Here is a 26,684-nt window from a genome sequence, read left to right on the forward strand (position 1 = left end):
GGAGCTATTTCTCTGGTCCCTCACTGTCAGAGTGAAGTTAGCAGTCATTCAGGCAGTGGTGTCTTATGAAGAGACTTTAGAGTTTATGCTATAAATGAAAATATTTGAAGTCCTAGATTTAGCTATTCTCATCCAAGGCTGGTTTCTCTCTCACTGCCTTCTCCCATTGCCATTGAACCACATTCTGCCTGTAAGGGATGATATTTATTTTATTTGCCCACTCTGAGTGATCTCTGGTCCCCAAGATGGCAAATTTACTTGACAATGCCTACTGGGTTATTCTGGGACTAAACCACCCCTAGTTTTCAGCAGAGGAAGCACAGAAACAATGAGGACTCAGTGGTTTGGGCTCACCCCTCTTCTCCACTTTGTCTCCAACCATCTTTCTTGTCACATCTTTGTAAATCTTTGGTCCACCCAAAGATGTTGACCAGGCTCTTGTACTTTCTCGTATGTGAAAAGGAAAGTGCCTCATAATGAGGTCAAATGTAAGCTCCTAGGAGTTTGTGAATTGCAGACCTCTGAGGAGCAACCCAGAAGGCTCCATTCCCAGAAAGGATTTCCTAGGGTGAGATTTTCAGCCTCAACAGAAGGTTTGCCAACCAAGGCGACTCGAGTTGGGTCTGGTTTTTGTACAAGTGAAGACTGTTATTTGTCCAGAAGTGGAGTCTGCCCTTCTTTTGCCTGACAGAAGATTTCAAATCTGCAGGAACAGGTTCAGATCACAGACTTCACTAACTAATGACCCTTGTCCTTCCCTTCATGGTCCTTGAGGGGGACCAAATCCTGACAGGTGCTTAGAGGTCATTTCACAACTAAATCCCAGAAGAAAGAAATGCTGAGAAAGGGGTGCGAAAGAAAGAAAGAGGGGAGGGGGGAAAAGGAGGAGAGAGAGAGAGAAAAAAGAGAAGAGAGAGAGAGAAATATGAGATCAGTATACAGAAGGTAAGCTATTTGCAGCTCACTCAGGTGTGCTCTAAAGCTCAAACTCCTACCTCAGCATTTAAGAGGAAACCTTTGAGCTCCTCTACTTCTTAGAAAGCACAGTCAAATTACACACACACACACACACACACACACACACACACACTTCATAGGCTCCCACCTGCAAGTCTCCTAGGAAAGCAGCTTCTGTGGGTGAAAGAATGAGGCCAGGTGATATTTCAAGGGAGGTATAATTTAGCAGAACCACCAAGAATGTTAACATAGGTAGCTTGTTAATTTAAGTCCCGGAAACCTTTTTACATTTTTTTGGAAAGTGTGTGAATAATGTCAGTGCTGCTTTGCTTCCAAAACGGGGCACTGAGCTAAAAAGCAACAACAACAGAACAACCACAGCAGCTCTTACAGCCACCATGGACTTTCTTGAAAGAACTTACCTCATGAATGACAAAGCTACCAAGATGTATGCCTTCATGCTAGACAGGTAACAGACACAGGTCTCTACTTCTTCATGTTCTGTCTAAAGTATCCAATAAGCCCCCAGATCCTATTGCTTCTTGTTTTCAACTTGGGGGTGATTTGGAACATTTTAGAACCAACAACTGAATTATACACTTCATATCTGGAAAAATATAATACTCTATATAGTTGATTTTATTCCTTAAATATTATAAATGTAATGAAGCAAACATTTTATTAAGGTATTTTTCTGTAGTTTTTATTATAGAAAGGAGATATATACAATCTAATGTGTTTGGTTTTCCTTTCCTCAATTACTCCCATTTTTAAGGTAGAAATTAAATTTTATTAAATTGCTTTAGAAAAAAATTCAGACTTCTCAATGATGGAGAAAATTGTGGTTATATTAATCTTAATATTAGTTAATAGATATGCCTATAATAAATATAACTGAATTTAATGTTCTACATATTTTTACTTCCTTTAAAAATATCCCACAGAGGCCAAGCAATATGTTCATTCATTTTCACTTGTTTCAGCTATTGATTGAACATATATATGCTAAGTTCTGTGCAAATAATGGAAAAGAAAATACTCCTAGCTCTAGATCTCTGTCCTCTTGTGACTTAACTTGGAATACGTATAAGAAAGAGGCAATTACAGAATAAGATAGTGCTATTATGCTGGCACATTCAATGAGGATACATCAAAAAAACTTCGGTCTTATTTAGACTTCAGGGTCAGAGAAAATCTTTTCAGAACTGATAGGCTAAGGACTGAAAAAATAAAATGACTAGGGTTAAGAAAGTAGGGTTGGGAAAACTTCCTGATTGAGCTCATTGCACATGTTAAAGATAGAGACATGTATGAAAGAGAGGTTGGTGTGTCTGGGGAGATTAATTCAAGTGGGAAGTTAAGAGAAATACTCTCAGAATATGTACACGATGAATAAAAATCTGAAATGAGTTCATGCTGAAAACAGAATTTAAGGGAATACTTATTAATAATAAATACAATCTTTCTGTTTCTTAGAACCAAATTAATATTATAAAAACTGAGATCATGTTTGCTATACAAATTGTAATACATAAAATATGTTCAACTTCATTAATCACTAGGGAATGCAAGTGAAAATCACAATGATATTCTTTCATTTCCATTAGGATGATTGTAATAAAAAACAATAACAAGTATTGACAATGATACCTAGAGAAATAGGAAATCTCACAAATTGTGTATAGGAGTATAAAATGGTGGAGTAACTTGAAAAACAGTATGGCCATTCCACAAAATGTTAAACATACAGTTAATATGTACTTACTCAAGATAAGTGAAAAAATGCTTCTACAAAAATCCTACTCATAAATTTTCATAGCAATATTATTCATAAATGCCAAAAAGTAAATAACCCAATGTCCATCAACAGTTTAACAGATACATAAAATATTGTATACCCATATAATGCAGTATTATTTGGAAATAAAAGCAACAAAATACTGATGTACTGATATTTGCTACAACATGGATGAACTTTAAAAACATGCTAATTGAAAGAAGCTATTTGTAGAAATTTATTACTACATTTACACAAAATGTCTAAAATTTATAAAGACAATATAAATCAGTGGTTGCCTAAGGAGTCGGTTGTTAGGAAGATTGAGAAATTCTGCCAATGGGTTTGAACGATGGTTGTAATTTTGGGTGATTGTTACAGAACTCCACAAATATAGTAAAGCCCATTACATTGTATACATTAAATTAGTCAGTCATTTGTGTGGTGAATTATATCTAAATAAAGCTCCCCAAAAGTGGTGGTGATTGGGTACTTGGTCTGGAACAAAAAGTAACATCTAATTCCATGAATATTTCTATTCCCTACTCTTTTTATCTCTGTCCCCTCAAACCACTTGTTTCACAACACTCACTTATTTCACAAACTTTTAATAAAATAAAATCTCAACATCTACTACATTCATGACAGGGTTCTAGGCACTGAATACACAGGACTCTTTCTAGTGTAGGCAGAGGAGAGAGGTTAAGCAGTGGAAACAGAAGCCAGGAACTACTAAGGGATTTTTAAGAATGTTCTCTCCCTCTTAACATTTATCTTCTGTCTAAGAAGGAAGATGCAATCTCCAGGGCCAATCCAAACAAAACTGATGTCTTTTTGTCACTGTAGCAGAATCCAGAATTATGAGCCATCTTTGACACCTACCTTTCTCTTAACTAATACTGTTGATTAGCAGTCTTATTTCTTCTACCTCCCAATAGCTCTCATATATGTCTACTTCTTTCCATTTTCTTTGCACCACACTGCTCCAAGCCTTTAGTGTCTTGGCTGTAACTGCCTTTTAAAGGATTTTCATGGTTGTTTCTCTACCCTCCACCCTTCCAGGAATCACCCAAAGTGATCATTGTAGACATGTTAATCATGATTTATTTACTCCTCTGCTCAAAACTTTCCAACTTTCTGCCTTTAGACTACATAAAATTAAATTATTTGCAAAAGACTGCAGTGTTTTCCATGACCTGAGTGCTCCTACTTTTTTGGACCTTATCCCATTCTACTCTTTATACCATGAAAGCCATCCACGTAATCTCCTTTTTGGTCAAGGTGAGCTCTTCAACAACAGAACATGTTTCTTGTCTGTGGCCATCTGTGTCAGCAGTGCCCTTTGCTCCTGATGTTCTTTACTCACATAGGTCCTCTGATTAGCCTGTAACTTTTTACAAAGAAATCACTTCCCCAGAAGGGCCTTCCCCTACCTCCTCATTAGGTGTAGCTATTACATAGCACTGTGGCTTTAGGTAACAATGATATACTATATATTTCAAAAACTAGAAGAAAAGATTTTTGAATATTTTTGCCACAAAGAAATGGTAAAAATTGAGGAAGCAGAGTTGCTTAGCCTAATTTAAACACAGCTCTACATATACATGTATTGAAATACCATGTCATACCCCATTAATAGGTACAATTTGTGTATTTTACATATTCATTAAAATAAATTTAATTAAAAATAACACGGCTTTCTCTTCCTTCTCTCACTCTATTATATTACATGGTCTCTGTTACTGCTGGCTCAGTTTCAGCTTGTTTCCCTTAACTTGCATATAATCTCCTTTAATTAGGATCTTTGTCTTATAGAGCACAGAATCATTAGCACCTCTGAGAGGTCAGGCATATTGCAGGCATGAAATAAATATTTGTGGAATGAATTAATGAATGCACAAAGTGTTGGAAATGCACTAGAAGACCAAAGCTTCCATATCTCTTCTTACAGTGATTTGAAGTCCTTGGGAAAAGTATGTGAAACGGCAAACACATATATAGTCAAGTCATACATAGTCAGCACGAAATAAGGGGTAAAATGTAAAAATAATACCAGCCTCATTTCAGAGACAGAGAAGTAAGGGGACTTAGCTTCTATTACAAATCAAAATAAAATTAAAATAAAAACCCAAGTGTCTGCATGATTATAAAAAATAAAACCTCATTTTCTAAGTCTTATTTTAACAGATGAACTCAAAGTTCTAGAATTTTTAAATATTTCTCTGCGTTTTGCTCTCTACCTTTCTCTCTTGTATTCTTTTTTAATGCTATTTGGCCTATCATTCCTGCTCTTCAAGGCTTTGACCATAGTTGAATGCATGGGGCTCTATTAAGATTTATTCATATTAGTGAATTCACATTTCATTTTGTGATGCATCACAGCATTCACTTCTATAACCTACTTGTTAAAATAATACTTCTTAGAATTCACATCATTTTTTAAGGTCAATTGTCTCCTCTGTATCTAGTGACACTTGGATCACTTTGCAGTAATGAAAAGAACCATGTATTTTTACTTTGGTTTTTAACTTTTTTCACAGTCATATGCTCTTTTGTGAACCAAGTGAAGAATGTAGGCTCTTGTCTCCCTTATAAGACACATCATACTCACATATAAAAAAAACATCCAATTTTAGGGGGATGGTACTATTGTTTGAACTCAGGGCTTTATTCTTGCGAGGAAAGTGCTCTACCACTTGAGCCATGTCCCCAGCCATTTTTGCTTTAGTTATTTTTGGGATAAGGGCTCATGTTTAAAACTGGGCTTACCTGGACTGATAACCACCTATTTATGTTTCCAGCATAGCTTGGAGGCCAGATGCATGCCATGATACTCAGCTGTTAGTTGAGATGGAGTCTTGCTAACTTTCTTATACCCCAAGCTTCCCTCGAACTGCAGTCCTCTACGTCTCCACTTCCAAATTGGCTGGGAATATATAGCCATGATTCACTGGGCCCAGCCCTTAGTTTTAGTTTATTTTTCAGAGGGTCTCACTTTTACCCAGGCTGATGTTGAGCCACTCCTTCTACTCCTGCCTCTCTCATAGCTGGGATTACAGGTTTGCACCACCATACCTTGTCCCTAAACACATCTAATATCAATAAGCCCTCTAAAGATCACTTTCAGACTTCTGCCTTAGTGCTTTAAGGAGCAATCTCAGCTCAAAGCATATCCATACTGGTTAATATTTGAGTCTAGGACAAAGAAGCAATATTCAAAAGCAAAAATGGGCCAGAGTTTTCACACTTCTTTTGTGGAATTCCACAGAGACTGTTACCTTGGTGGAATCCCTGCCTTGATCCAGTTTCTAAGCTTTCCCAGATTAAGTGCTCTCTTCTGGTTACATACCATCTGGTTTTCTCCAACTACAAGTTTCATAAACAACATAAAATAAAGGTGGATTTCATATGACCAGAGAATGCCAGACCTTGCCTTCTCGTGCTGCCTTCTCAGTAGAGAGGAAACCTCTACTAGGTGCCCTTTGACCAAGTAATTCCCTTTTTAAGATTATTTTTTTAAGAAGATAATAATATATTGAGCAAAGATTAACCATAAGACATGAATCATAGTAGTGCTTTTACGGGGAAATAATTAGAAAAGAAAATTTTGTTCAAAAAATAGAGAAATCAGTTAATTATGCTATGACATATCTGTGTTAAATATAATGTTATCCATATATTAAAATGATTATATAAGATATTTAATAAACAGAAAATTTTAACTGATTCTGATAGCGAGGAATCAGATTCAAAAACTGTATCTTTTGGAATACTGTTATGACATGGTCATCTTACTCATATCCATTCTAGCCCTTCTTCACTAGGTTATTGCCATGTGATTTGTCCAGAATTTGCCCTAGTTTCAGTTCTAGGAGTCAGCATGGTTGGGTTAAGCCAATTATCTGAATATAACAAGGTCTAAGCTAATCAGCTCATCTATATTCCTCTAATTACAGTGGTTGGTTCTTATTTGGCCAAATCTGAAATTTGGCCAAATAATAATAATAATAATGGCACCTCTGGAATCACTTATAGAAGTTGTGAGCTGGACTACCGTCCCCCTCTATTAAAAAGCAGTATGATTACCTCTGCTCACCATCCCACTGCAATGCAGAAAACGAGTCTGAGGTTAAAGCATAGTTGGGAATAACAGAGAAATGAATTTGAAGCCTTGTTCAAACAGTGCCCAGAGCCTGTACCTCTAGATGTTTTCAGTTATAGGACCAATAAATCTCATTTATTAACTTTTCTGGTGCAATCTTTGTTTTCTGTACTTGCAACTCAAAGCATTATAACAAGTATATGTCCTAATTCTGTCAAAATGTATATATTACAAATCTATACAATAAAACATCAGTACTAGTTGTCTCTTTGAATTATCATTACTAGTAATTTTTCTCTGCTTTGTGCTTCTCTGTAATTCTAGATTTTCTATTATATATATTTTTTTCAGAAAAATGCAGATATGATGATAACAGAGTCACCATAATACTCATCAGCTAGGCCATAACTGTTAGATTTTTAATTTCAGGTGGTGACAAACCAAATGAAATAACTCCTCAAGTAAAAGCTAATTTATTGTGTTATTTTAACCTTTCAGAGGTAGAAATACAAAGCTCTTAATTCTAAAAATCTCATTAAAGTTTCAATAAAGGTTATTAAATTTAAAAAAATCTTATTAATTCAAATCCATGGATATGAATAGTTACATCAGGAAAAATTGGTTTTAGGTGTACTGAGAGAGGGAGGCTGTATGTGGCATGGTAGGAAAACAGTGGGTTTGGAATCCCTTCTCTGTCATTTCCTGGCTATTTGTCCTCAGACAATTACTCCATCTCTCTGAACCTTAGTTACTTCAGCCAAGAAACTACAAAGTTGGGCTAAACATTATCTACAATCTTCCCATCTGTGAAAGTCTAGGTTTCTATGAATTGTCCTAAATTATGCTTTATGTTTGAAGAGAATAACTCACTGCCTGCTTTGGCAAGTATAAGTAGGTTTTGACTCATTGTAACATTGAGTGTTAGAGATTGTCTGCCCAAGGGTGATAAGAAGTCTTCTCAGGGTTCAGATGGACTCAGCATGAATAAGAACTGTGATCTAGTAATGACATTGATGTGTGTTTGAATCATCAGTCTGGTTCATAGACACATTTTATAATGCCCCCTGATTATTTATTTCTTGTAGCCAAGTGTTCAGAGTCTTTTATAAGTGAAATAATGGGGAAAGTCTTGCATGAAGGTCTATTTGCTTCTTTTCTGATAGTCCTTGGATACCTCTTAATCACCAGTTGGTATGGGCTGGATAGAAGCTCAGCTAAATAAAATTGAAACTTATAGTAACTGTGAACTCAGAAGGAAATTTCTTACTTGTTTCTTAACACTTGAGATTTCTTGTGGGGAGAGCTGTGAAGGATAACCTCCCAGCTAGTTAGGAAATGTCCTAGTAGCAGTACTGAGAATGGGTAGTGCTGTCAGTGAGGTGTTTGTTTGTAACAACGTTCACTTCTTGCTCCTGTCAAACTCGTCCATAGTGTGGAACTCCAACAGAAACCTGTGAATGAAGATCAGTGTCCTGGAGAAAGGCCAGTGGAGCCGGAGCCAGGAGGCATCTGTCACTGCCATAGCAACTCCAAGGCCACAGAGAACAGAGCAAATGAGCAAGTGCACGCCAAGTGGAAACTCTGTGCTGCATCAGGGATGTGCTTTATTTTCATGATCGCAGAGGTTGTGGGTGAGTACTGCCCAAGAAAACTTTTCCAATTAAACAAGCAAACAAACAAAACCCTGCACCATTGTGGGAGGGCTACCTAAGTTCTTTAAAAGTAAGATTTAATATTTTCTGTATGCATAAAATAACAATATGTTCATTGTACATAAACTGGAAAAATAGAAGAAAGAACAAAATTCATTACCATCCCACACTTGAGCGATAACCTCCAATGACATTATGGAATATTTTGTACAATATATTTTCTATGCATAGCTCAGAGGTTTTTTCTTTTACATAATTAAGAGCACAGTGAATGCTTTTGACCAGAGTTAAGAACTATTCAAGACAGTTTTTAATGTTCAAAAACATTTTTATGCCTGAATAATATTCTATAATATGCCTCTCTGTAATTTACATTACCATTTCTCTATTGTTAGAGATTTAGGGAGAGTTTTTCCTGCTTGTGGAAAATGCCACAATGAAAAAATTTGAATAAAGCTCTGCCTGCATTTCTGGTTAATCCCTTCAAAGAGATTTCTAAAAGCAGAAATAATTGTTTGAAGGACATGAATATTTTTCTTACTTCTTGATTCGTATTGCCAAACTGCTGTCCAGAAAACTGAAACGATTCATAGGTCTGCCAGTTCTAGAAGGAAATGATTCTCCTTCCAAATCTTTACCATAATGCATTTTAGACTTCTAAAAATCTTTGTTAATGTACAGACAAATACTTTATTTGATTCTTTGTCATTATTAGAATATTTTTGCACGCTTGTTAGTGATATGTATTTTCCTCTGTTCTGCACCATCTCCTTCCTTCTTAATGTCTATTGTTCACTTGATTTTAGAACTTCTTACAATCCTCTATATTTGTCTGGGAACTCTTTATATATTAGAATGTTAAACCTTCCATATAGTAGTTATAATTATTTTGTAGCTTGTTTACCTTTTAGTATTTGTTTTGACTTTGAGAAGTTTTAAATTTTAAAGAAGTAACTGTATAAAACTTTTCATTTTGATCAGATTTATTTTACTATTCTTTAACAATCCTCCCATCCTCTACTGGGAAGATAAGTACCTTTTAAAGTTGCTTGAATTTTTGAATTTAATTTTAACATCAGTGTGAAATTAGATACAGTGCATGCTCTAAGGATTGAAAATTCTTTCTCTAAATAGCTAGCCAACTTTTCAGCATCATTTGTGACATAATTTCCCCATTGATATTTGATATACTTTTTTCACCTGTCAAACTTCTATAAGTAGTAAAATCAGTTATGGTGCCTCATTGATTTGAGTTCCTACTCTTTGTCAGCCACACAATTAATATTGTTTTATGTATTGTAACATCTGTCATCTTCTCTTTATTTAACAGAGGAAGGTAAAGGCTACTTATTTCTGTCTGTTATCCCACTTAGACATGAGATCACTCTGCTCAGCTCTCTCTCAATCTAATTATGATTTTGTAAGTATATAAGGTAATTTGGGAATATAAATCCTTATTAATAATTGAAACTTAACTAGTTTATTTCTTTTGGTAGTGGTTTTCAAGATTTTTGAATCAAAATTTTTTGTGCTAACTTGGAAAACTTAGTTTCAATAATTTTCTTACAATAAAGAAACTAAACAGTTTATAAGACACTGTAATTTCCTTTTTAGAGAATACTCTGGGGTTCTGGTTTTAGAAACATTTTTGTAGATAAGTTTTTGATCTCTCTCTATCTCTTAGTTCTCTCCCAGTATGTGTGTATACATATGTGTATATTCTACCTCATTCATTGATCTATCCCAAATTTCTACTTCTTGAGTAAATTTTGACTATTTATATTTTTACAAAGCCACCCATCATATTGAAATTTTCAAATTTATTGTCATATCAGAGAACATGATAGATTAATTTTGGAATTTACTCAGCCCAAAGGTTTTGGTATGCAATGTTATCTTATTTTTCCTCAATATAAAAAACAAGTATTGTAGGCTACCTGATGTATAGAATTATGATCTCTGTGACCACTGTTATCTGCATACTCTATTTCCAGTATATTGATGGCTTTCTTTTCCTTCTCTTACCTCAAAGGAGGGTTAAATTAATGATAACATGAAATAGACCCTGCTAGCATTACAATATCTAACAACCAGAATTAGTTGGTTTCTTCTAGCTATAGAGTCTTTTGGCTTATTCACTTGTATTTTGACTTCTACAGCTTTTGAAAAGCAGAAAGGAACTCAGATCCATCAAGTCCAAAACAACTTCAAGGGTGGTACCTTCTAGTAAAAATTTACAAAACTAATCAATACCATATCATTTCTAGAGCGAAGATAAGTTTTTTGAGTGAACTGACTAAATAGCTTGATGGAATTTTGAAAGAATTTGCTTTAGGCAGTTCCAGTCTAGCAAATACCCTTTGGAAATTCATAAGATTGTAGCTCATATTCAATTGCTCATTTGAGAGACTGACAAAATGGTAAGCCTAATAACAGAATCCATTTGAAAGGTGATTTGGAAAGGTGATGTTCTTTAGATGCATAGCCTTGTGCAAGCATGGCTCTGGAAAATGTATCAACTGACTTGGTACCGACACTACTTTCTTCCTTCGCATTTCCTTGAATCCATATGGATGCTGAGATGGATGGCACCTTCTCCCCAACTAATGTCTAATTGGCAGTGTGAAATGATATTGATTGCCTCACTGGTGGTGAGAACAGGTAAAATCTACTCTGAGCAACTTTCAAGAATACAATACATAGTTATATAGTCACCATCTTTTACAGTAGATATTTTGAACTTATATCCCCTATCTAATTGAAATTTTCTGTCCTTTGACCAGCATCTCCCCAACTCTTCCTTCTCCCCAGACTCTGGTAACCACCATTATACACTCTCTTTCTCGGGTTTTAACATTTTTAGATTCCACATTTAAGTGAGATAATGCACCATTTTTCTTTCTGTGCCTGTGTTATTTTATTGATAGGAAGTCCTATAGTTTTCATCCATGTTGTTGAAAATGACGGAATTTCCAGATTTTTATGACTGAATAGTATCACATTATACATATATTATACATCTATCTACATATACACATACATGCATATATTTGTATATAACATTTTCTTTATTCATTCATCCATAGATGCTTAGATTCTTTATCTATTATGAATAATAATGTTGTAATGAACACAGAAATACAGATGTCTCTTTGACATATTGATTTCATCTCCTTTGGCTATATGCCCATAAGTGGGATTGCTGGATCATATGTGAGTTCTATTTTCAATTTTTTTGTAATCTCCATGTTATTTTCCATAATACTGCACTGATCTACACTCCCACCTACAGTGTGCAAGGGTTCCCTTTTCTCAACATCCTTGCCAATGTGTGTTACCTTTTGGCTAGCCATTTTAACAAGTGTGAGGTGATGTTTACTGATTTTCATTTGCATTTTTACTCACATTTCTTGATGGCTAGTTATGGTAAAATATTTCCATGTACCTGTGGGCCATTTGTATGGTTTCTTTTAAGAAATACCTATAAAAATACTAAGCTGAAATAATATAGTCCTGGAGCTTCCAGAGGCCCACCTTTGTCATGGAAGAGGAGGAAATCTGTCTTCCTTAAGGCAATTAATACCAACAGCCAGAGACAAAGCAGAGCCCTGACAACATTTTTTTGGAATTTAGGATTAGGCTATACCTCCTCCAATCTTACTCAGATCTGTTCTCAGTTATGTGAGCCAATAAATTATAATCTTCCTGTTGTGAGCTAGTTTATGTTAAGCATAAATAACTTAAAACTGAAAAAGCTTACTAAGGCAGTGATCAGTGGGGTGTGTAACAGAATGATAGTTGGGGAGTCAAGAAGCCTTAAGACCCCTGGGGAGTCTAATTCATTCTATAGATCTTGTGGAGCAATTGACATTTTTCTCCTTCTGTTTTATTAATTTTATATTTACTTACATATGTATATATTGTTTGTGCCACCTCCCCCTGTTCCCCCAACCCCCTCCCCAATCCCTTGCTTCCAGGCAAGGAAGCTCAGAAAAATAGCTCAAGTATGTCCATTTGCTGGAAGCAATTGTGAGTGGTCAGGGTGAGGCTTCTCAAGCAGGCTTATTCAGCACCAAATAAGGATTGAGGAAAGATGAGGTTGCTAGACAGAAATACTGAGCTGAGAGCAGGCTTGGGAACCTAAGTATCTGAGATGAGAGCAAAAACCTTCTTTCTTTCTAAGAGAAACATAGAGCAGGGTGATGTGATACCCACACATTCATAAGGGTACTTGCTCTGTTCTGTAGAGTGTCTATCAGAGTGTCTCAGTGACACAGCCACAAATATTTTTTGAGGTTCCTGGTATTAAAAACTTAAGAGTGTCAAAACGTGGCTATGAAAACTATGGTGTTGTTCAAATACTTGTTAGATAATAATTCAAGCTTTTAACATATCATGTTATATTGTACACTATAATAAAATACTATCCAAAAGATAACTAGTTTTTAAAATGTGAATCAATAGCACACAATGTACTTAGTAATGGACACAAGACTAATGTTCTCAGATGAAATGGTATTTTTTCAATCCTGTCATATATCTGTTCTGCATGGAAAATGTCATGGGGACATAATGCCAATGATCTAAATTTGAGGTCGTTTGTGAATGAGACCTAGACCCAATTCTTTTCTGTCACCCCATGGGCCTACATAGAGTCTACTCTCACTCCTGAGTCTATCTGTGCTCTGCACATCTTGCCAAATATTCCAGAAATACCACTACTACTACCTTAGCTCATGCCTTTACCATAATTTCCATTATTATTGTTGCAACATTTTAGCCATCTGCTTCTCCTCCCTCCAAGTCACCCTCCATATTGCTGGCAAAGACCTCTCACAAATCTGAACGCAACCAAATTTGGCTAAAAATAACTAGATCTCTTTACCCCACAAGATAACATTCAACTTCCTTGAATGTTAGAATGCCCATACATATTTCCCCAATGTGTCTTTCCAGTCTCATATCTCATTATTCCTCTGATTCTGTACACATCCTGTTTTTCCAAAAAGGTGCCACATTCTTCCATATCTGTATCTTTGTCTATGCTCTTACTTCTTCATAAAAAATCCTTTTCTTCTTGCTAATTCTTACTACTTTCTTCTTTGAAAAGCTCCTCAATGCCCCCAGGGCTCTCTGATCCCTAACCCAGGTCTTCAGTTGCAATGAGAATTAAATCACTGAAAAGTGGGACTGATTTGTTTAGCTTTGTGTATCCTGTCCCTGGTACCATGCACAGTAAGGGCTCAATAAATACTGACTAGATGATTGAATTAATTGTCAATAATACCCTGTGCATTCAGAAGCAAATATAAGTGTAACCACAAACCACTTCTTGCAAGCAATTTGCTCTATGGCAATTTGTTAGGCCCCACAATTTTCTGGATGGCACTTAATACCAGCTCTGATGGTTGCAAATTGATTCTGGGATCCCAGGCTTTCCTATCAGCATGCTTCTTCTAAAGCAAACCCTATTTTTTCTCCGTTACCTCCCAACTCAGCTGAGACTGTTGAAGAATTCCTATAACGCTTTCTTTCCTTGACTTAGCCACATTTTCAGTGGAGAACACAGACTCCTCATCACTCACTGCTGAGGTTGCAGCATGCTGCTTATCTGTATGTAGTCATTCTCCAGACGAGCAATAATGCATTATTAACACAGCTTTATTATCAGGACTGAGTTTGGCAGATAGAGCAACATTAGAGGATAATTGGAAGGACAGCTGATTTGTTAGCAAAATGTTGCCTTTTGGTTAATGAATCATTCCGATTTTTGCACTGACAGCTCAGTAACAAGCTTGAAGACTACTTTGCTTCAGACCATTAAACTTTGACAAACCCGTTATTAACTACAGCTAGAGCCAACGGTCTGTGGGGATTATTGCAATTATGAGCCTTCTATGTAATTTTTTTAAATCATTAGGTGAGACAAGGTGAGTCTGATGATGGAGAGGCTGGTGATTGACAGTTTCTGTCGCTCTATAGTACACAAGGCAATAAAAAGCTGCAGGAAGGACTAATCAGTCAGCAGAAACTCTTTGTGGGAAGATGTAGTAAGAACAATAAAGGTTATTGCTCTCAAACAGCAAGCCCTGCTAAGAAAAGAAGAGACAAGGTTTTTCTTTAATTTCTATTTCTGAAGCTGGGGGTCTTCAAAGGAGAATTGGAAGGAAGATGATGGAGCACACCAAATGGACAGAAAAGCAAAGCAGGGCTCATGTGGCTTGGGTTCTATTCCTATCTTTATTGGATTGTTGTTCCACTCAAAATGCCCTTTGGAAGGTGCCTTCCATTTTTCCTTTCTGCTCTCCATTATTTATAGCAGGGATTTCAAAGTCAGGAGCATAACATAAATCAATAGAGCAAAAGGAAGCAGTGTAGACTATGCTAAAATCGCAAGTGAAATGATAACATATCTGGTTTATAGACAGAGTTCAGGTCCTCAGCCTGGATTTAGAGACCCTTTGAATCTGGTCTACTCCTCTCCACTTTATCTTATATTGCCCTTTTCTGAATCCTTATCCCCAGTCTAACTGGGATTCCTTCATATGTGCACCACACTTCCCAATCTCTCTACCTTTGTTCCCCTAGGAATAGTCTCTCCCTTGGAAGTGTATTTTTACATGCTCAGATCCTATACACTTTTTGGGTCTGTTTATTTGTCAAATTGGGAAGAAAAGGGGGATTAAATCAACTTTAAGAACATGTTCTCGAAATAGCAGCCTCTTCAAAAAAAAACTGCTGGGAAAACTGGTTTGCAGTCTGCAAAAAACTGAAACTAGATCCATGTATATCACCCTATACCAAGATTAACTCAAAATGGATCAAGGATCTTAATATCAGACCACAAACTCTAATGTTGATACAGGAAAGAGTAGGAAATACTCTGGAGTTAGTAGGTATAGGTAAGAACTTTCTCAACGAAACCCCAGCAGCACAGCAACTAAGAGACAGCATAGATAAATGGGACCTCATAAAGCTAAAAAGCTTCTGTTCATCAAAAGAAATGGTCTCTAAACTGAAGAGAACACCCACAGAGTGGGAGAAAATATTTGCCAGCTATACATCAGACAAAGGACTGATAACCAGAATATACAGGGAACTTAAAAAACTAAATTCTCCCAAAACTAATGAACCAATAAAGAAATGGGCAAGTGAACTAAACAGAACTTTCTCAAAAGAAGAAATTCAAATGGCCAAAAAATGCATGAAAAAATGCTCACCATCTCTAGCAATAAAGGAAATGCAAATTAAAACCACACTAAGATTCCACCTCACCCCTGTTAGAATAGCCATCATCAGTAACACCACCAACAACAGGTGTTGGCAAGGATTTGGGAAAAAAGGAACCCTCTTACACTGTTGGTGGGAATGTAAACTAGTACAACCACTCTGGAAAAAAATTTGGAGGCTACTTAAAAAGCTAGACATTGATCTACCATTTGATCCAGCAATACCACTCTTGGGGATATACCCAGAAGACTGTGACACAGGTTACTCCAGAGGCACCTGCACACCCATGTTTATTGCAGCACTATTCACACTAGCCAAGTTATGGAAACAGCCAAGATGCCCCACCACTGACGAATGGATTAAGAAAATGTAGTATCTATACACAATGGAATTTTATGCAGCCATGAAGAAGAACAAAATGTTATCATTCCCTGGTAAATGGATGGAATTGGAGAACATCATTCTGAGTGAAGTTGGCCTGGCCCAAAAGGCCAAAAATCGTATGTTCTCTCTCATATGTGGACATTAGATCAAGGGCAAACACAACAATGGGATTGGACTTTGAGCACATGATAAAAGCGAGAGCACACAAGTGAGGGGTGAGGATAGGTAAGACTAGCTAGCATTTGTTGCCCTTAATGCAGAGAAACTAAAGCAGATACCTTAAAAGCAACTGAGGCCAATAGGAGAAGGGGACACGGAACTAGAGAAAAGGTTAGATCAAAAAGAATTTACCTAGAAGGTAACACACATGCACAGGAAATCAATGTGAGTCAATGTCCTGTATAGCTATCCTTATCTCAACCAGCAAAAACCCTTGTTCCTTCCTATTATTGCTTATACTCTCTCCACAACAAAATTAGAAATAAGGGCAAAATAGTTTCTGCTGGGTATTGAGGGGGTGGGGGGGAGAGGGAGGGGGTGGAGTGGGTGGTAAGGGAGGGGGTGGGGGCAGGGGGGAGAAATGACCCATGCCTTGTACGCACATATGAATAATAAAACAATAAAAAAAAAGAACATGTTCTCTTCTAAAGTTACAGGAGTCTATAGTAACTATACTTAATATGCATAGAATCTAGTTGCATTCTGGGTCCTCAACCCAATGTAATATTTTGTATCCTTAGGTGGTCACATTGCTGGGAGTCTTGCTGTCATCACTGATGCTGCTCATCTCCTAATTGACCTGACCAGTTTCCTGCTCAGTCTTTTTTCCTTGTGGTTGTCATCGAGGCCCCCATCAAAACGTCTAACGTTTGGGTGGCACCGAGCAGGTATAGTCCATCAATCAAACAATAACATCAGAGTAGTACTGTGGAGTCAATTCAAGGGTAAAATGGAAGGTTAAGAGAAAAGTCTTGATAGAAATTCTCTTAGAGGCACAACTCTGGTGCAAACGGGAATGTGTGTTCTCAATATTAATTCAGCTGACAACCAGATTAATGGGCACTACCTCCTCTCCTATGGGACAATAGTAGACGCCCCATTTCCAAGGTCTAAGTGTGTGGAACAGACATTATGTCACTCAATAATTACTCTGGAAGAGAGGATTAAGGTAAATCTTCTGCTGTATTACAAAGTAAGGCTCACACAGTCCAAGGAAATTGCAGAAATTGGAGCATTTCTCACTGGGGCGTTGGGAATAGAATATGGGCTTTCCTACTTACATACAATAGTTAGCTAGTCATATGGTTTGAATGTTGCTTCAAAAATTCATGTTGAAATTAAATGCCATTGTGATGGCATTAGGATGTGGCACCTCCAAGAGTTGATAAAAAAGGATGAGCTCAGCTCATTTTCCTCTTCCTGACTCATGTTCGCTTTCTTGCATTTCCACCACGTTGTGATTTGGCATGCAGTCCTTGCCAGCTGCTGACACCTTGGTTTTGGACTTCCGAGCCACAACAACTGTGATAAATAAATTTCTTTTCTTTGTAAATTTCCTGGCCTATAGTTTTCTGTTACAGCAGCAGAAAATGCACAAGACAACCATTCAGTGAATGGATGGCTCAGCTGAATACTTGGTCAATTAATCATCAAGTATAACAAAGAAAGACGAGGAAGAGAAGCATGAGGAGGACAAGGGAATGAAATTCCATTTTTTTCGCTGTCTTAAAGCTATTTCTTTCACTAAGTAACTGCTTGCTCTTGTCTAAGAAGTGGCTCAGGTCATAATAAGGGTAATTTTTTTTTTTACTTTAGCTCATTTTTTTTTTTATAATTCCCTCTGTCCCCCGATTACATACACATGATGCAATTCCATTTCTCTACCAGCTGGGGGAGCTTCTGTCTATATCTTTTGTGCAAAACATGAGAACCAACAGTTATAGTTCAATGTCTTCACACTGTTTGAGAAATTGATGTAAAGGAGATCAGAGGGAAGAGCACTGGCAGCTCACATGGCCAGCCTTCACTGGACACAAACCACAGCTTGTAGACCAACAGTGTGGACTACAAGCTTTCAAGTGTAGAATGAGAGGAGGTTCCAAATTCATACTAAACATTTTCTTATCCAAGGTATTTTGTATTGCCTTCCCTTTAACATTCAGGAAGAGATGAGGCAACAAAGGGCAATAAGGAGAGTTTATGACTGTCATCTGAGAGTGCTTTTACCAGTCCCTGAGCAGAGCTACACTTGAAAGTCATATGCCTTTGATTGAGCACACATCATTTGTCTGTATATACTTTTACTTTCACTTGACCCTTTCTGATATTATTAGTCAGAGTTGTTTTATAAATGCACAACGATTTATAAACACAGTGTGGACTCAGAATTTAGAACATTGCTTATACTATGTCACCCTAGCCATGAGCATTGCTATTCCAGATCAAGGGTATTTAATAGAACTCTCGGGGATGAGGTAAAACAGTCCATAATACAGTGTCTGATAGGAATATTGAGAAATTTAAATGTGGTTGAGTGCCACTGAAGAACAATATTTTTTATTTTACTTAATTTCTATTTAAATAGCCACACATGATTGGTGGCTGCTCTTTTTAAACAGCACTACTGTAGACAAGGTGAACCTAGTACACTCACAGACTGATCTGACCAACCTGATGGCCTTGCCAACCTAACAGTTTTCTTAGCAATCATGGCAGCACTTGTCCGTGGTTCCTTCTGTATTTCCCTTCTAAAGAGTTACTTTTGCATACCTGTACTATATTTGATCTGACTACTGACTCTTGCACTTGGTTTGGTTTTTATCTTCTTAGCTCTTGTCTCACTACACCCATCTAATTATGGGTTTAGAATGGTGAATGCTCTACTTGTATTTCTTGATTTGGATTTGTTTTCTAGCTAACCATAAATTCTTCACTCTTGTCCTCATTATTCTAGTCTGACCACACTAATAAACTCAACAAATATTTCTTGGGTGTTTTCTATATGTCGTATTAGTTTCCTAAAGCTTCTAAAGCTGCTTTAGCAAAATACTTCAAACTGGATGGCTCACAAAGAAATGTATTATCTCACAGTCCTAGAACACAGAAGTCCAAGATCAAGGCATCTGCAAGATTTGGTCCCTTCTGACGTCTATGAGGGAAGATTTTATTCCTTGCTTCTCTCCTAGTTTATTGGTTTACTAGCATTTTTTTGTCCCTTGGTTTATAGATCTCTGCTCTAATGTTTGCATGGCATTCTCCTTGTGTGCATGTCTATGTCCAGATTTCTTCTCAGAATAAGTACACCAGTCATATAGGATTATGGGATCTCCTTATTACAATATGACCTCATCTTAACTAATTATATATGCAAGGACCCTATTTTCAATTAAGGTCACTACATGAAGTACCACTGTTAGCACTTCAATGTGAATTCTGGAGGGATAAAATTCAACCCAACTTGTTGTATATCTTTGTACTATATAGGTATATGTAATATATGTTACACCTACATTGTAGATAAAGAAGCTCAGGCTTACATAGGGTAAGTTGCTCAGGTAAAGTCATATAGCCAGTCACTGGCAGAACACATATGTCTGATGCTTGAATTCACATCCTAAACATCTACACAGGCATTTCTTATAGTGTGAGAAATGTTCCACAGATGGATAGTCAGATGATTTTTAGTGTCACATAGACAATAATTACACAATCTAGTATGTATTTGAAAATAAACAAGCACATCGAAATTGTAATTTCATAGATAACTTTGTTTAGGAAGAAGTCAAGTATAAAGAGTGAATTTATTGAAGAAAATGTGAAGTGGCTAAGACAGATGGCATGTGAATATGGCAAAAATCATAAAGTGTACATAAGCAACTAAAGTCTGAAAAGCAGTAGTCACACAGTAGGCAATAATACAGTGCTTTGCTTTAAATGAAACTAATCTGGGAATAGTTTAAAGGTGGTAAGGATAAAAATATGGCATATGACTGACCAGTGACTCACAGAATGTTTCTAGACCCATGTAGGTTTTTAGAATCCACCTACAAAGGTAGAGTTAAAGATCAGGATGAGGCATTAAAAAATGCCTAAGTGAGCAAAGTTTACTTTCCTCAATGGGTGGATTGAACACTGTCTTCTCTTCAGATATTAATGCAAATGTCTCCATTCTGTGCATATTTTCCTTTCTGCTGCTCTTAAAAGACAGAGTGTTGATAAGCCCGAGATTTTTGTCTGTGTTTATAATATGCTGCGTTGGCAAATAAATTCATTTTCATCAAGTACCCTGTGATGCCTTCATTTTTACTATTTTATCCCACTAAAGGTGCTGGTACTGTCAAGTTGTAAATGTTTTATGGGGAAATTAAGAGTTTCTAAACACATTTTACTCATTGTACCTCATTATTTCACCTCCTATTAAGTTTTGATCATTTTAGCACCTGTTTAAATTAAATTCCCCAAGGAAAATAGTAAGAGCAGGCAGCAATTAATCTGTTCTAAAAATCTGTTGGAAATTACTTAGAAATAGAGAGCATGATGAACTCAGACACAGGTGTTTTATGAATGCAGCATTAAAGTGCCTCATTTAGTTTTCAAATCCATCCACACTTTTGCTTTGTGAATCACTGAATAAGCTGGTTTGAAGTTTCTTTTTCTGGGGGAAAGGTGAAGAGTGTTATGACTCTTGTATGGGGAGTAGGTGAAGCATGGGTTTTTTTTGCTTGTGACAGTCTTTGCACATTTGAATCCCTAGAGATCCTTGGTGCCCTGCTGTCGGTCCTTTGCATCTGGGTGGTGACTGGTGTGCTGGTGTACCTGGCATGTGAGCGTCTGCTGTACCCTGATTACCAGATTCAGGCAACCGTCATGATTATCATCTCTGGCTGTGCAGTAGTGGCCAATGTTGTGTAAGTCACCCCTACACTAAGTGCCCATTTGGCTTATCTTCATGCCTGTAAAGACAAGGATATATATCCTATACTTGTGAAGATGCTAAAGATCAAACACAGTGTTGGAGTGAGGGTCTAGAGACCAATAAGTCTGGTCACCCATATTAAAGGATTTTAAAATATTGGCTTTTACTAGCTGAAAGCTTTCAATGTACCAGAAACTGGGCTAAGATCCTTTGACATACACTAACAAGTTGAATGTTCATAACACTCCAATTTCTCAGAATAGGAAACTGTACTGATAAAATTAAATATAGATCCAGGATTTGAATCTAGACCAAAGACTTACAATTGAGCTCCTGGCTCATCTGCTGTCTCATACATGTTGATGGCTCCATATGGGATGTGACTCTTTTCCTTTCAAGTAGATTATGGGTTCTCAGAGTGCTGAATTGGAAGGGATCTTAAAGTTTATTTACTCCAGTCCCCTTTTACTTTTGAATTCTTTTTGCAATATCCCCATAAGATGATCATTTGTTTTATATATTTTAATAGATCTAAAATCAGGGAATTTATTTCCCTCCAAGTCTACTTTATCTTTGCGTCATTGGGAATGCATGAAAATTCTTCCTTAAGTTGGGTTAAACACTTTCTTTAATTTTTGCCTGTTGGTCCATTTTCTTATATAGACAGTCTTAAATCAATCTTGTAGGAAATGGTAATTGAAAATTCCTTCTCATACATGTTTGTTTTTCTCCAAATGAACTACTCTATTGTTCATGACAATGACGTTGGTGAGGCCAGGGCTTTGATGCTTTGGGGTCCATTTCCTCCTTCCTATTTGATGATCCAATTCTTGGCAGTCTTACTTAAAACTACATTGATCTACTATCTATATATTCAGTTACCTACCTATCATCTGTAATACACAGAAGCATGACACTCCAAAGATTTACACATCCTAATCCTTAGAACCTCTGGATATATTAATTTCAATGGTAGCAGGAACTTTGCAGATATGATTAAAGATTTTAGGAAAAGGAAACTTTGCTGGGTTTTCTAGGTAGCCACAAGTAGCCACAAGTGTCCTGAAAAGTGGAAGGCAGGAGGTCAGAAAGGAGAAAAGATGCCATGCTGCTGGCCTTAAATGTAGAGGAAGGTGCTGGGAGCAACAGATTGAAAAATGTCTTTGGAAGTTGGAAACAAGAAAATAAGTCCCTCCCAACCAGGGCTTCTAGAAAGAATGCAGTCCTGCAAATTCACTTTATATTTCTTGGCACCAGAACTGGGAGATAATAAACTTGTGTTGTTTTAAGCCACTAAGGCTTTGTGGCATCTTGTTACAGCAGTAATGCAAAACTCATATACAGGTTGAGCATCCCTCATTTGAAAACCTGAGATCTAAGATGGTCTGAAATCAGATAGTTTTTGAGCACCAATGTGATGCTCAAAGTTTTGGATTTTGGAACATTTTAAAGTTTAGATTTTCAGATTAGGGATGCTCAACTAGTAAAGTCTATGTAAATATTCCCAAATTTTAGAAAAAAAACTAAAAAATCTGAAACATTTCTGGCACCAACACTTCAGATAAGGGATACTCTATCCCTATAATCTAACATCTACCTATCTTGCAATGAAGCTGGATACATGATATGAGGTAGGTTTCTACATGACTGTGAAGAGGTCAGTGATAAACAGTGCTTTAAACAGTGGATTTTAAGAAAGGGCATAATGGAGTCAGTGCAGTTAGAGGATAAACTGGCATGAACAGCTTGAAGATGTTTTTTCAGGTCACTCTAAGAGTCTTGACATCTCAGTTCCTCATCTCTCAGTTTGTGGATTATTGCTCAAAATCTCTGAGTTAAACTTAAAAGAATGATGTTTGATCTGCTGTCACTAACTAGATCCTATCTCCTACCAGTTAACTTGAAACTGGTCTTCACATTGGCACTGTAACAAAGAGTGTGGGTTGATCAATGCAAATCTATCATCTCTAGGAGATAAATACTCAGAGCATATGTCCTGCTGACTGGGGGTCAATAACATCATCTTTGCATAAGGAGAACAATATGTCCTCAAGACAGCAGGAAGAATGAAAGTATTAATAATTTCCTGAGAGCCTATATCACATAGGTTGTGTCGATGCCACACACAGATGAAAGATTTACCTAGCCAATACTACATTAATCTGGAATCTTAATGATGCAGCTTGCCTTTCCAAACAGATCTCATCCAAATTTTCTTTTTAGTGCAACTACTTTTGAACATTGACCTTAATATTGCAAGTACTTTTTAAACTTAGAGAGGCAACAGAATCAACAAGCTCTGCCTTTCCTATTTATGCAGATATTTATGGGTAAAAGTTTCCTCCAAGAGCTGAGATTGCAGGTTTCATGTACTGCTAGATACTGTTCAGTCTGAATGTAGAGATATCAGAAGTGCAATTTGGGAATAAATCTACTTCTTGAAGCTCCAAAATCAAGACAGAAAGTTCCAGCAGAAGTTATGAAGGGATTCTGTGATGAAGGTTGTAGACAGACCCTTAAGGCTATTGCAGGTTAATTTTTTTTTCCTGCCTGGCACATTACTTCCCCCAGCCTATTTAACTCTAGCATAATCTATTGAATACAGTTCAGTTGCTATAGCTCCCTAACTAAGTCAGACTCTGTTGTTACTATCCATAGTATCAGTTCTCAGTGGATACTTAAAATTAGAAGTTTCCGTGTGTGTGTGTGTGTGTGTGTGTGTGTGTGAGATCCTTGCTGTCTGCATCACAAAGTTACTGTGAGCTGTACATCTATTTTCACTCACTTTATAGTCTAAGCATTTCACAGTACCTGGCATTTGAGTTCCCTAGTAAATTTTTTCCCTTTTTTAAACAAAACCAGTAAAGGAATGAGTGACAAGAGGTTCTATTAACTGTCAGCCATATCAGGATATTAGCATTAGAGAACCTTGAATAATAACTCACATTTGAGGGTGAATTTCAAACCTGAAAACTGTGTTCTCTGAACTGATCGAATCTTGGTAGAGAGCAGTCGTTTTACTTCTTGGAGATGACCTGAAGTTTAACAGAAACTTTACCTACAAAAAGACACATGGTATCAAAAATAATAAGTCTTGTTCTTTTTAAGTTTTTATTTGTTTGTTTATTTAGTTATTTATTTTTGGCAGTGGAAATTGATCCCCAGGTTTTATACATGCTAGGCAAGCTCTCTATTGCTTGAGCCATGCCCCCAGCATCTTTATTTGTATTTTCTTTTTGAGATAGAGAATCACTAACTTTGCACAATCTGGCCTTGAACTGCTTCTTCCTTCTGCCTCCCAAGTAGCTGGGACTATAAGGTGTGTAACACCTGACACATGTGGTCTGTCTCTTTCTTTCTTTTTTTTTTTTTTTTGAAAGTTTTGTTTCAAAATGTTCAGAAAAGAGTTTTAGGGAAAACATTCCTTACTGGCCACCAATGAAATAGTTCTCATTTTACCTTTGGTCTAATCCCTCTTAAACTTGTAGCCAAATTGAACCAGGTACATAAATTACAGTCCCCACTATTTTATCACTTTGTCTTGGAAAGAGATTACATATTCTAGTACTTATATAATGCACTGATGTATTTCTGTCTCTGGATAAATAAGTACATATACATATCCACAGTGCTCTCATCATTGGTCATTAGGTAACTATTCAGATTTTAAATATTCATGGAAATGAACAAAATTAAGTTAAATGAAATATTTTATAAACCCAACTTTGAAAAATTCATAACTTTTTATTTCACTTTATCCCTTCCCACTGCTTTTCCTTTTAAACCAATTCATTTACTCAAGCTGTCCTAAAACTGGCCTCTAAACCTAGCTCAGAGCCTGGCATTTAGTAAATGAATGAGATTTCCCTTCTTCCTTGTCAAATGCATGACTACCGTCAAAGGAATGATGCATTCCCACCTTCTTTTTCATTATTCCATCATCATCATCATTATTTTCCATTATTTCCATCATTAATGTGAAACAAGGTAGCATTAGGTGTGTGAATGAGAAAACTGAGAAAACTTCTGTAGTTTGCTTTTGTGTGACTAATTTAAAGTTCTATGACACACTTGTGTCCAAACATTAGTTCAAACATCAGTCCAAATTGGTACATTTTTAAAGCATAAATATTTAACTTCTTGCCATGCTATTGCCAACTACATTATTTTGCTGCATAGGTTTTTTTAGGGCTAATCTTACATATGCCAAGAACAATTTTCTTTCTTTCAGATTAACTGTGATTTTGCACCAAAAACGCATTGGCCGCAATCACACAGAAGAACAAGTTAATGCCAGTGTCAAGGCAGCTTTTGTGCATGCCCTTGGAGACATATTTCAGAGCATCAGTGTGCTAATCAGTGCACTTATTATCTATTTTAAGGTAAGTGAGTTTGAATTTGTCTACCATCATCATAATTGTATGCATTAGGTTGTGTAGAAAACGATCTTCCAATATTACTAATATCAATGTTGGATGTTTACCTATACAAACTACTTTGCAAGATTAAAGCAAACACTCAAAGCCTGAAATCTTAGTCTTTGCAAAGTCCTAACAGCTATTATCTTCCAGTCTTGCAAGAATGTAGGTCCTTTTGTCTTGGGGGTAAAATGATCAGCAAGGGAACTGTAAACACCATGGAATTCTTAGGTTGTCAGCAACAGTAAAGATCTCTGGCTCACTTAAGCAAAAAACAAAATTACATTTATTGGCTGAAATTTATTGAATGTGCTCCAGGACAGAAATCAAGGTAAAAAATAAGGTAATTTTTGGTATCTAGATTTCAGAAACTATGCAATTTTTGTCCCATGGACCACACTAAAATAAATGTGTCTCAATAAATTTTTTTTCCTGTTCTTGTGACTACTGAAGATTCATATTTCTGGAAAGGAAGTCCAATTGACTTAGTTTGGACCTTGTACCTGCTGCTTAGTTGGGGAGGGTAGAACACCTGATTCAATTTTCTGCCAGTATCACTCACAATGCAGTGATGGCTTGTTTCTTTCCCTCCTCCACCAAAGCAAGGTTCAGGTGCAAAGTGGGAATGAAGATGGGCCTCTGACCCTCAACAATCAATATTAACTGTGTATCTCTATTTGATAGTATCAAGAACGAATAAGGCGGGTGGGTGTGGTAGTGGTGGTGGGGCAAAGAAGGTGAAGAACATGTAGCTCTTTCTTTTTTTGTATCATGTCCAATTTGCAGGGACTTTACTTTTTTTTATTAAAATATGAAAACATGTAAATAAAAATTGTAATGATAACTGAATTCAAGTTGACAAAATGGTCCTTGAAAGTTACAAGGCAAAAGCAGTTACAAATTATAAGGACTGCTGGAGTTTGAGAGTGCTCTTACAGAAGATTTTAAGTTGAGGCTAAATTTATAGAATGCAGGCTTTTCTGTGGCATTGAACTTTATAAAAGGCAGAATAGCAGCAGTTTCACCTTGATGTCAAGGGCATTAGGGGAGAGAGAGAACAAGAATGACACCTTGGTTTACACCATTAGAACTGTGTCAAAGACACCTGCCTAAAGTATGTGTCATACTGGAGAGGAAAAAAATAAACTAACCCCTGTCAGCCAAGACCAAGGGATAGTTGTATGTTGAGTATATGCAACCTCTGAGTAAATGATTCTTTTCTTCACCATAATAAAGGCTGAAAAGACAT

At 36.7% G+C, this 26,684-nt stretch overlaps 1 protein-coding gene across 1 annotated transcript in view; it reads left to right on the forward strand.

The window, feature by feature from the left end:
* The first annotated feature begins 882 nt into the window (after window positions 1-882).
* Slc30a8 (solute carrier family 30 member 8) overlaps window positions 883-26,684 on the forward strand; it is a 36,156-nt gene continuing 10,354 nt past the window's right edge. Inside the window, exons 1-5 of the mRNA XM_020187620.2 lie at window positions 883-1,426; window positions 8,268-8,467; window positions 16,843-16,989; window positions 20,856-21,009; window positions 25,249-25,399. Of these exons, the coding sequence (XP_020043209.1) occupies window positions 1,356-1,426; window positions 8,268-8,467; window positions 16,843-16,989; window positions 20,856-21,009; window positions 25,249-25,399 (723 nt within the window). The 5' untranslated portion in view covers window positions 883-1,355. The remainder of the gene's footprint in view (window positions 1,427-8,267; window positions 8,468-16,842; window positions 16,990-20,855; window positions 21,010-25,248; window positions 25,400-26,684) is intronic.

The sequence above is a fragment of the Castor canadensis genome, chromosome 3, assembly GCF_047511655.1.
Source record: "Castor canadensis chromosome 3, mCasCan1.hap1v2, whole genome shotgun sequence".
NCBI lineage: Eukaryota > Metazoa > Chordata > Mammalia > Rodentia > Castoridae > Castor > Castor canadensis.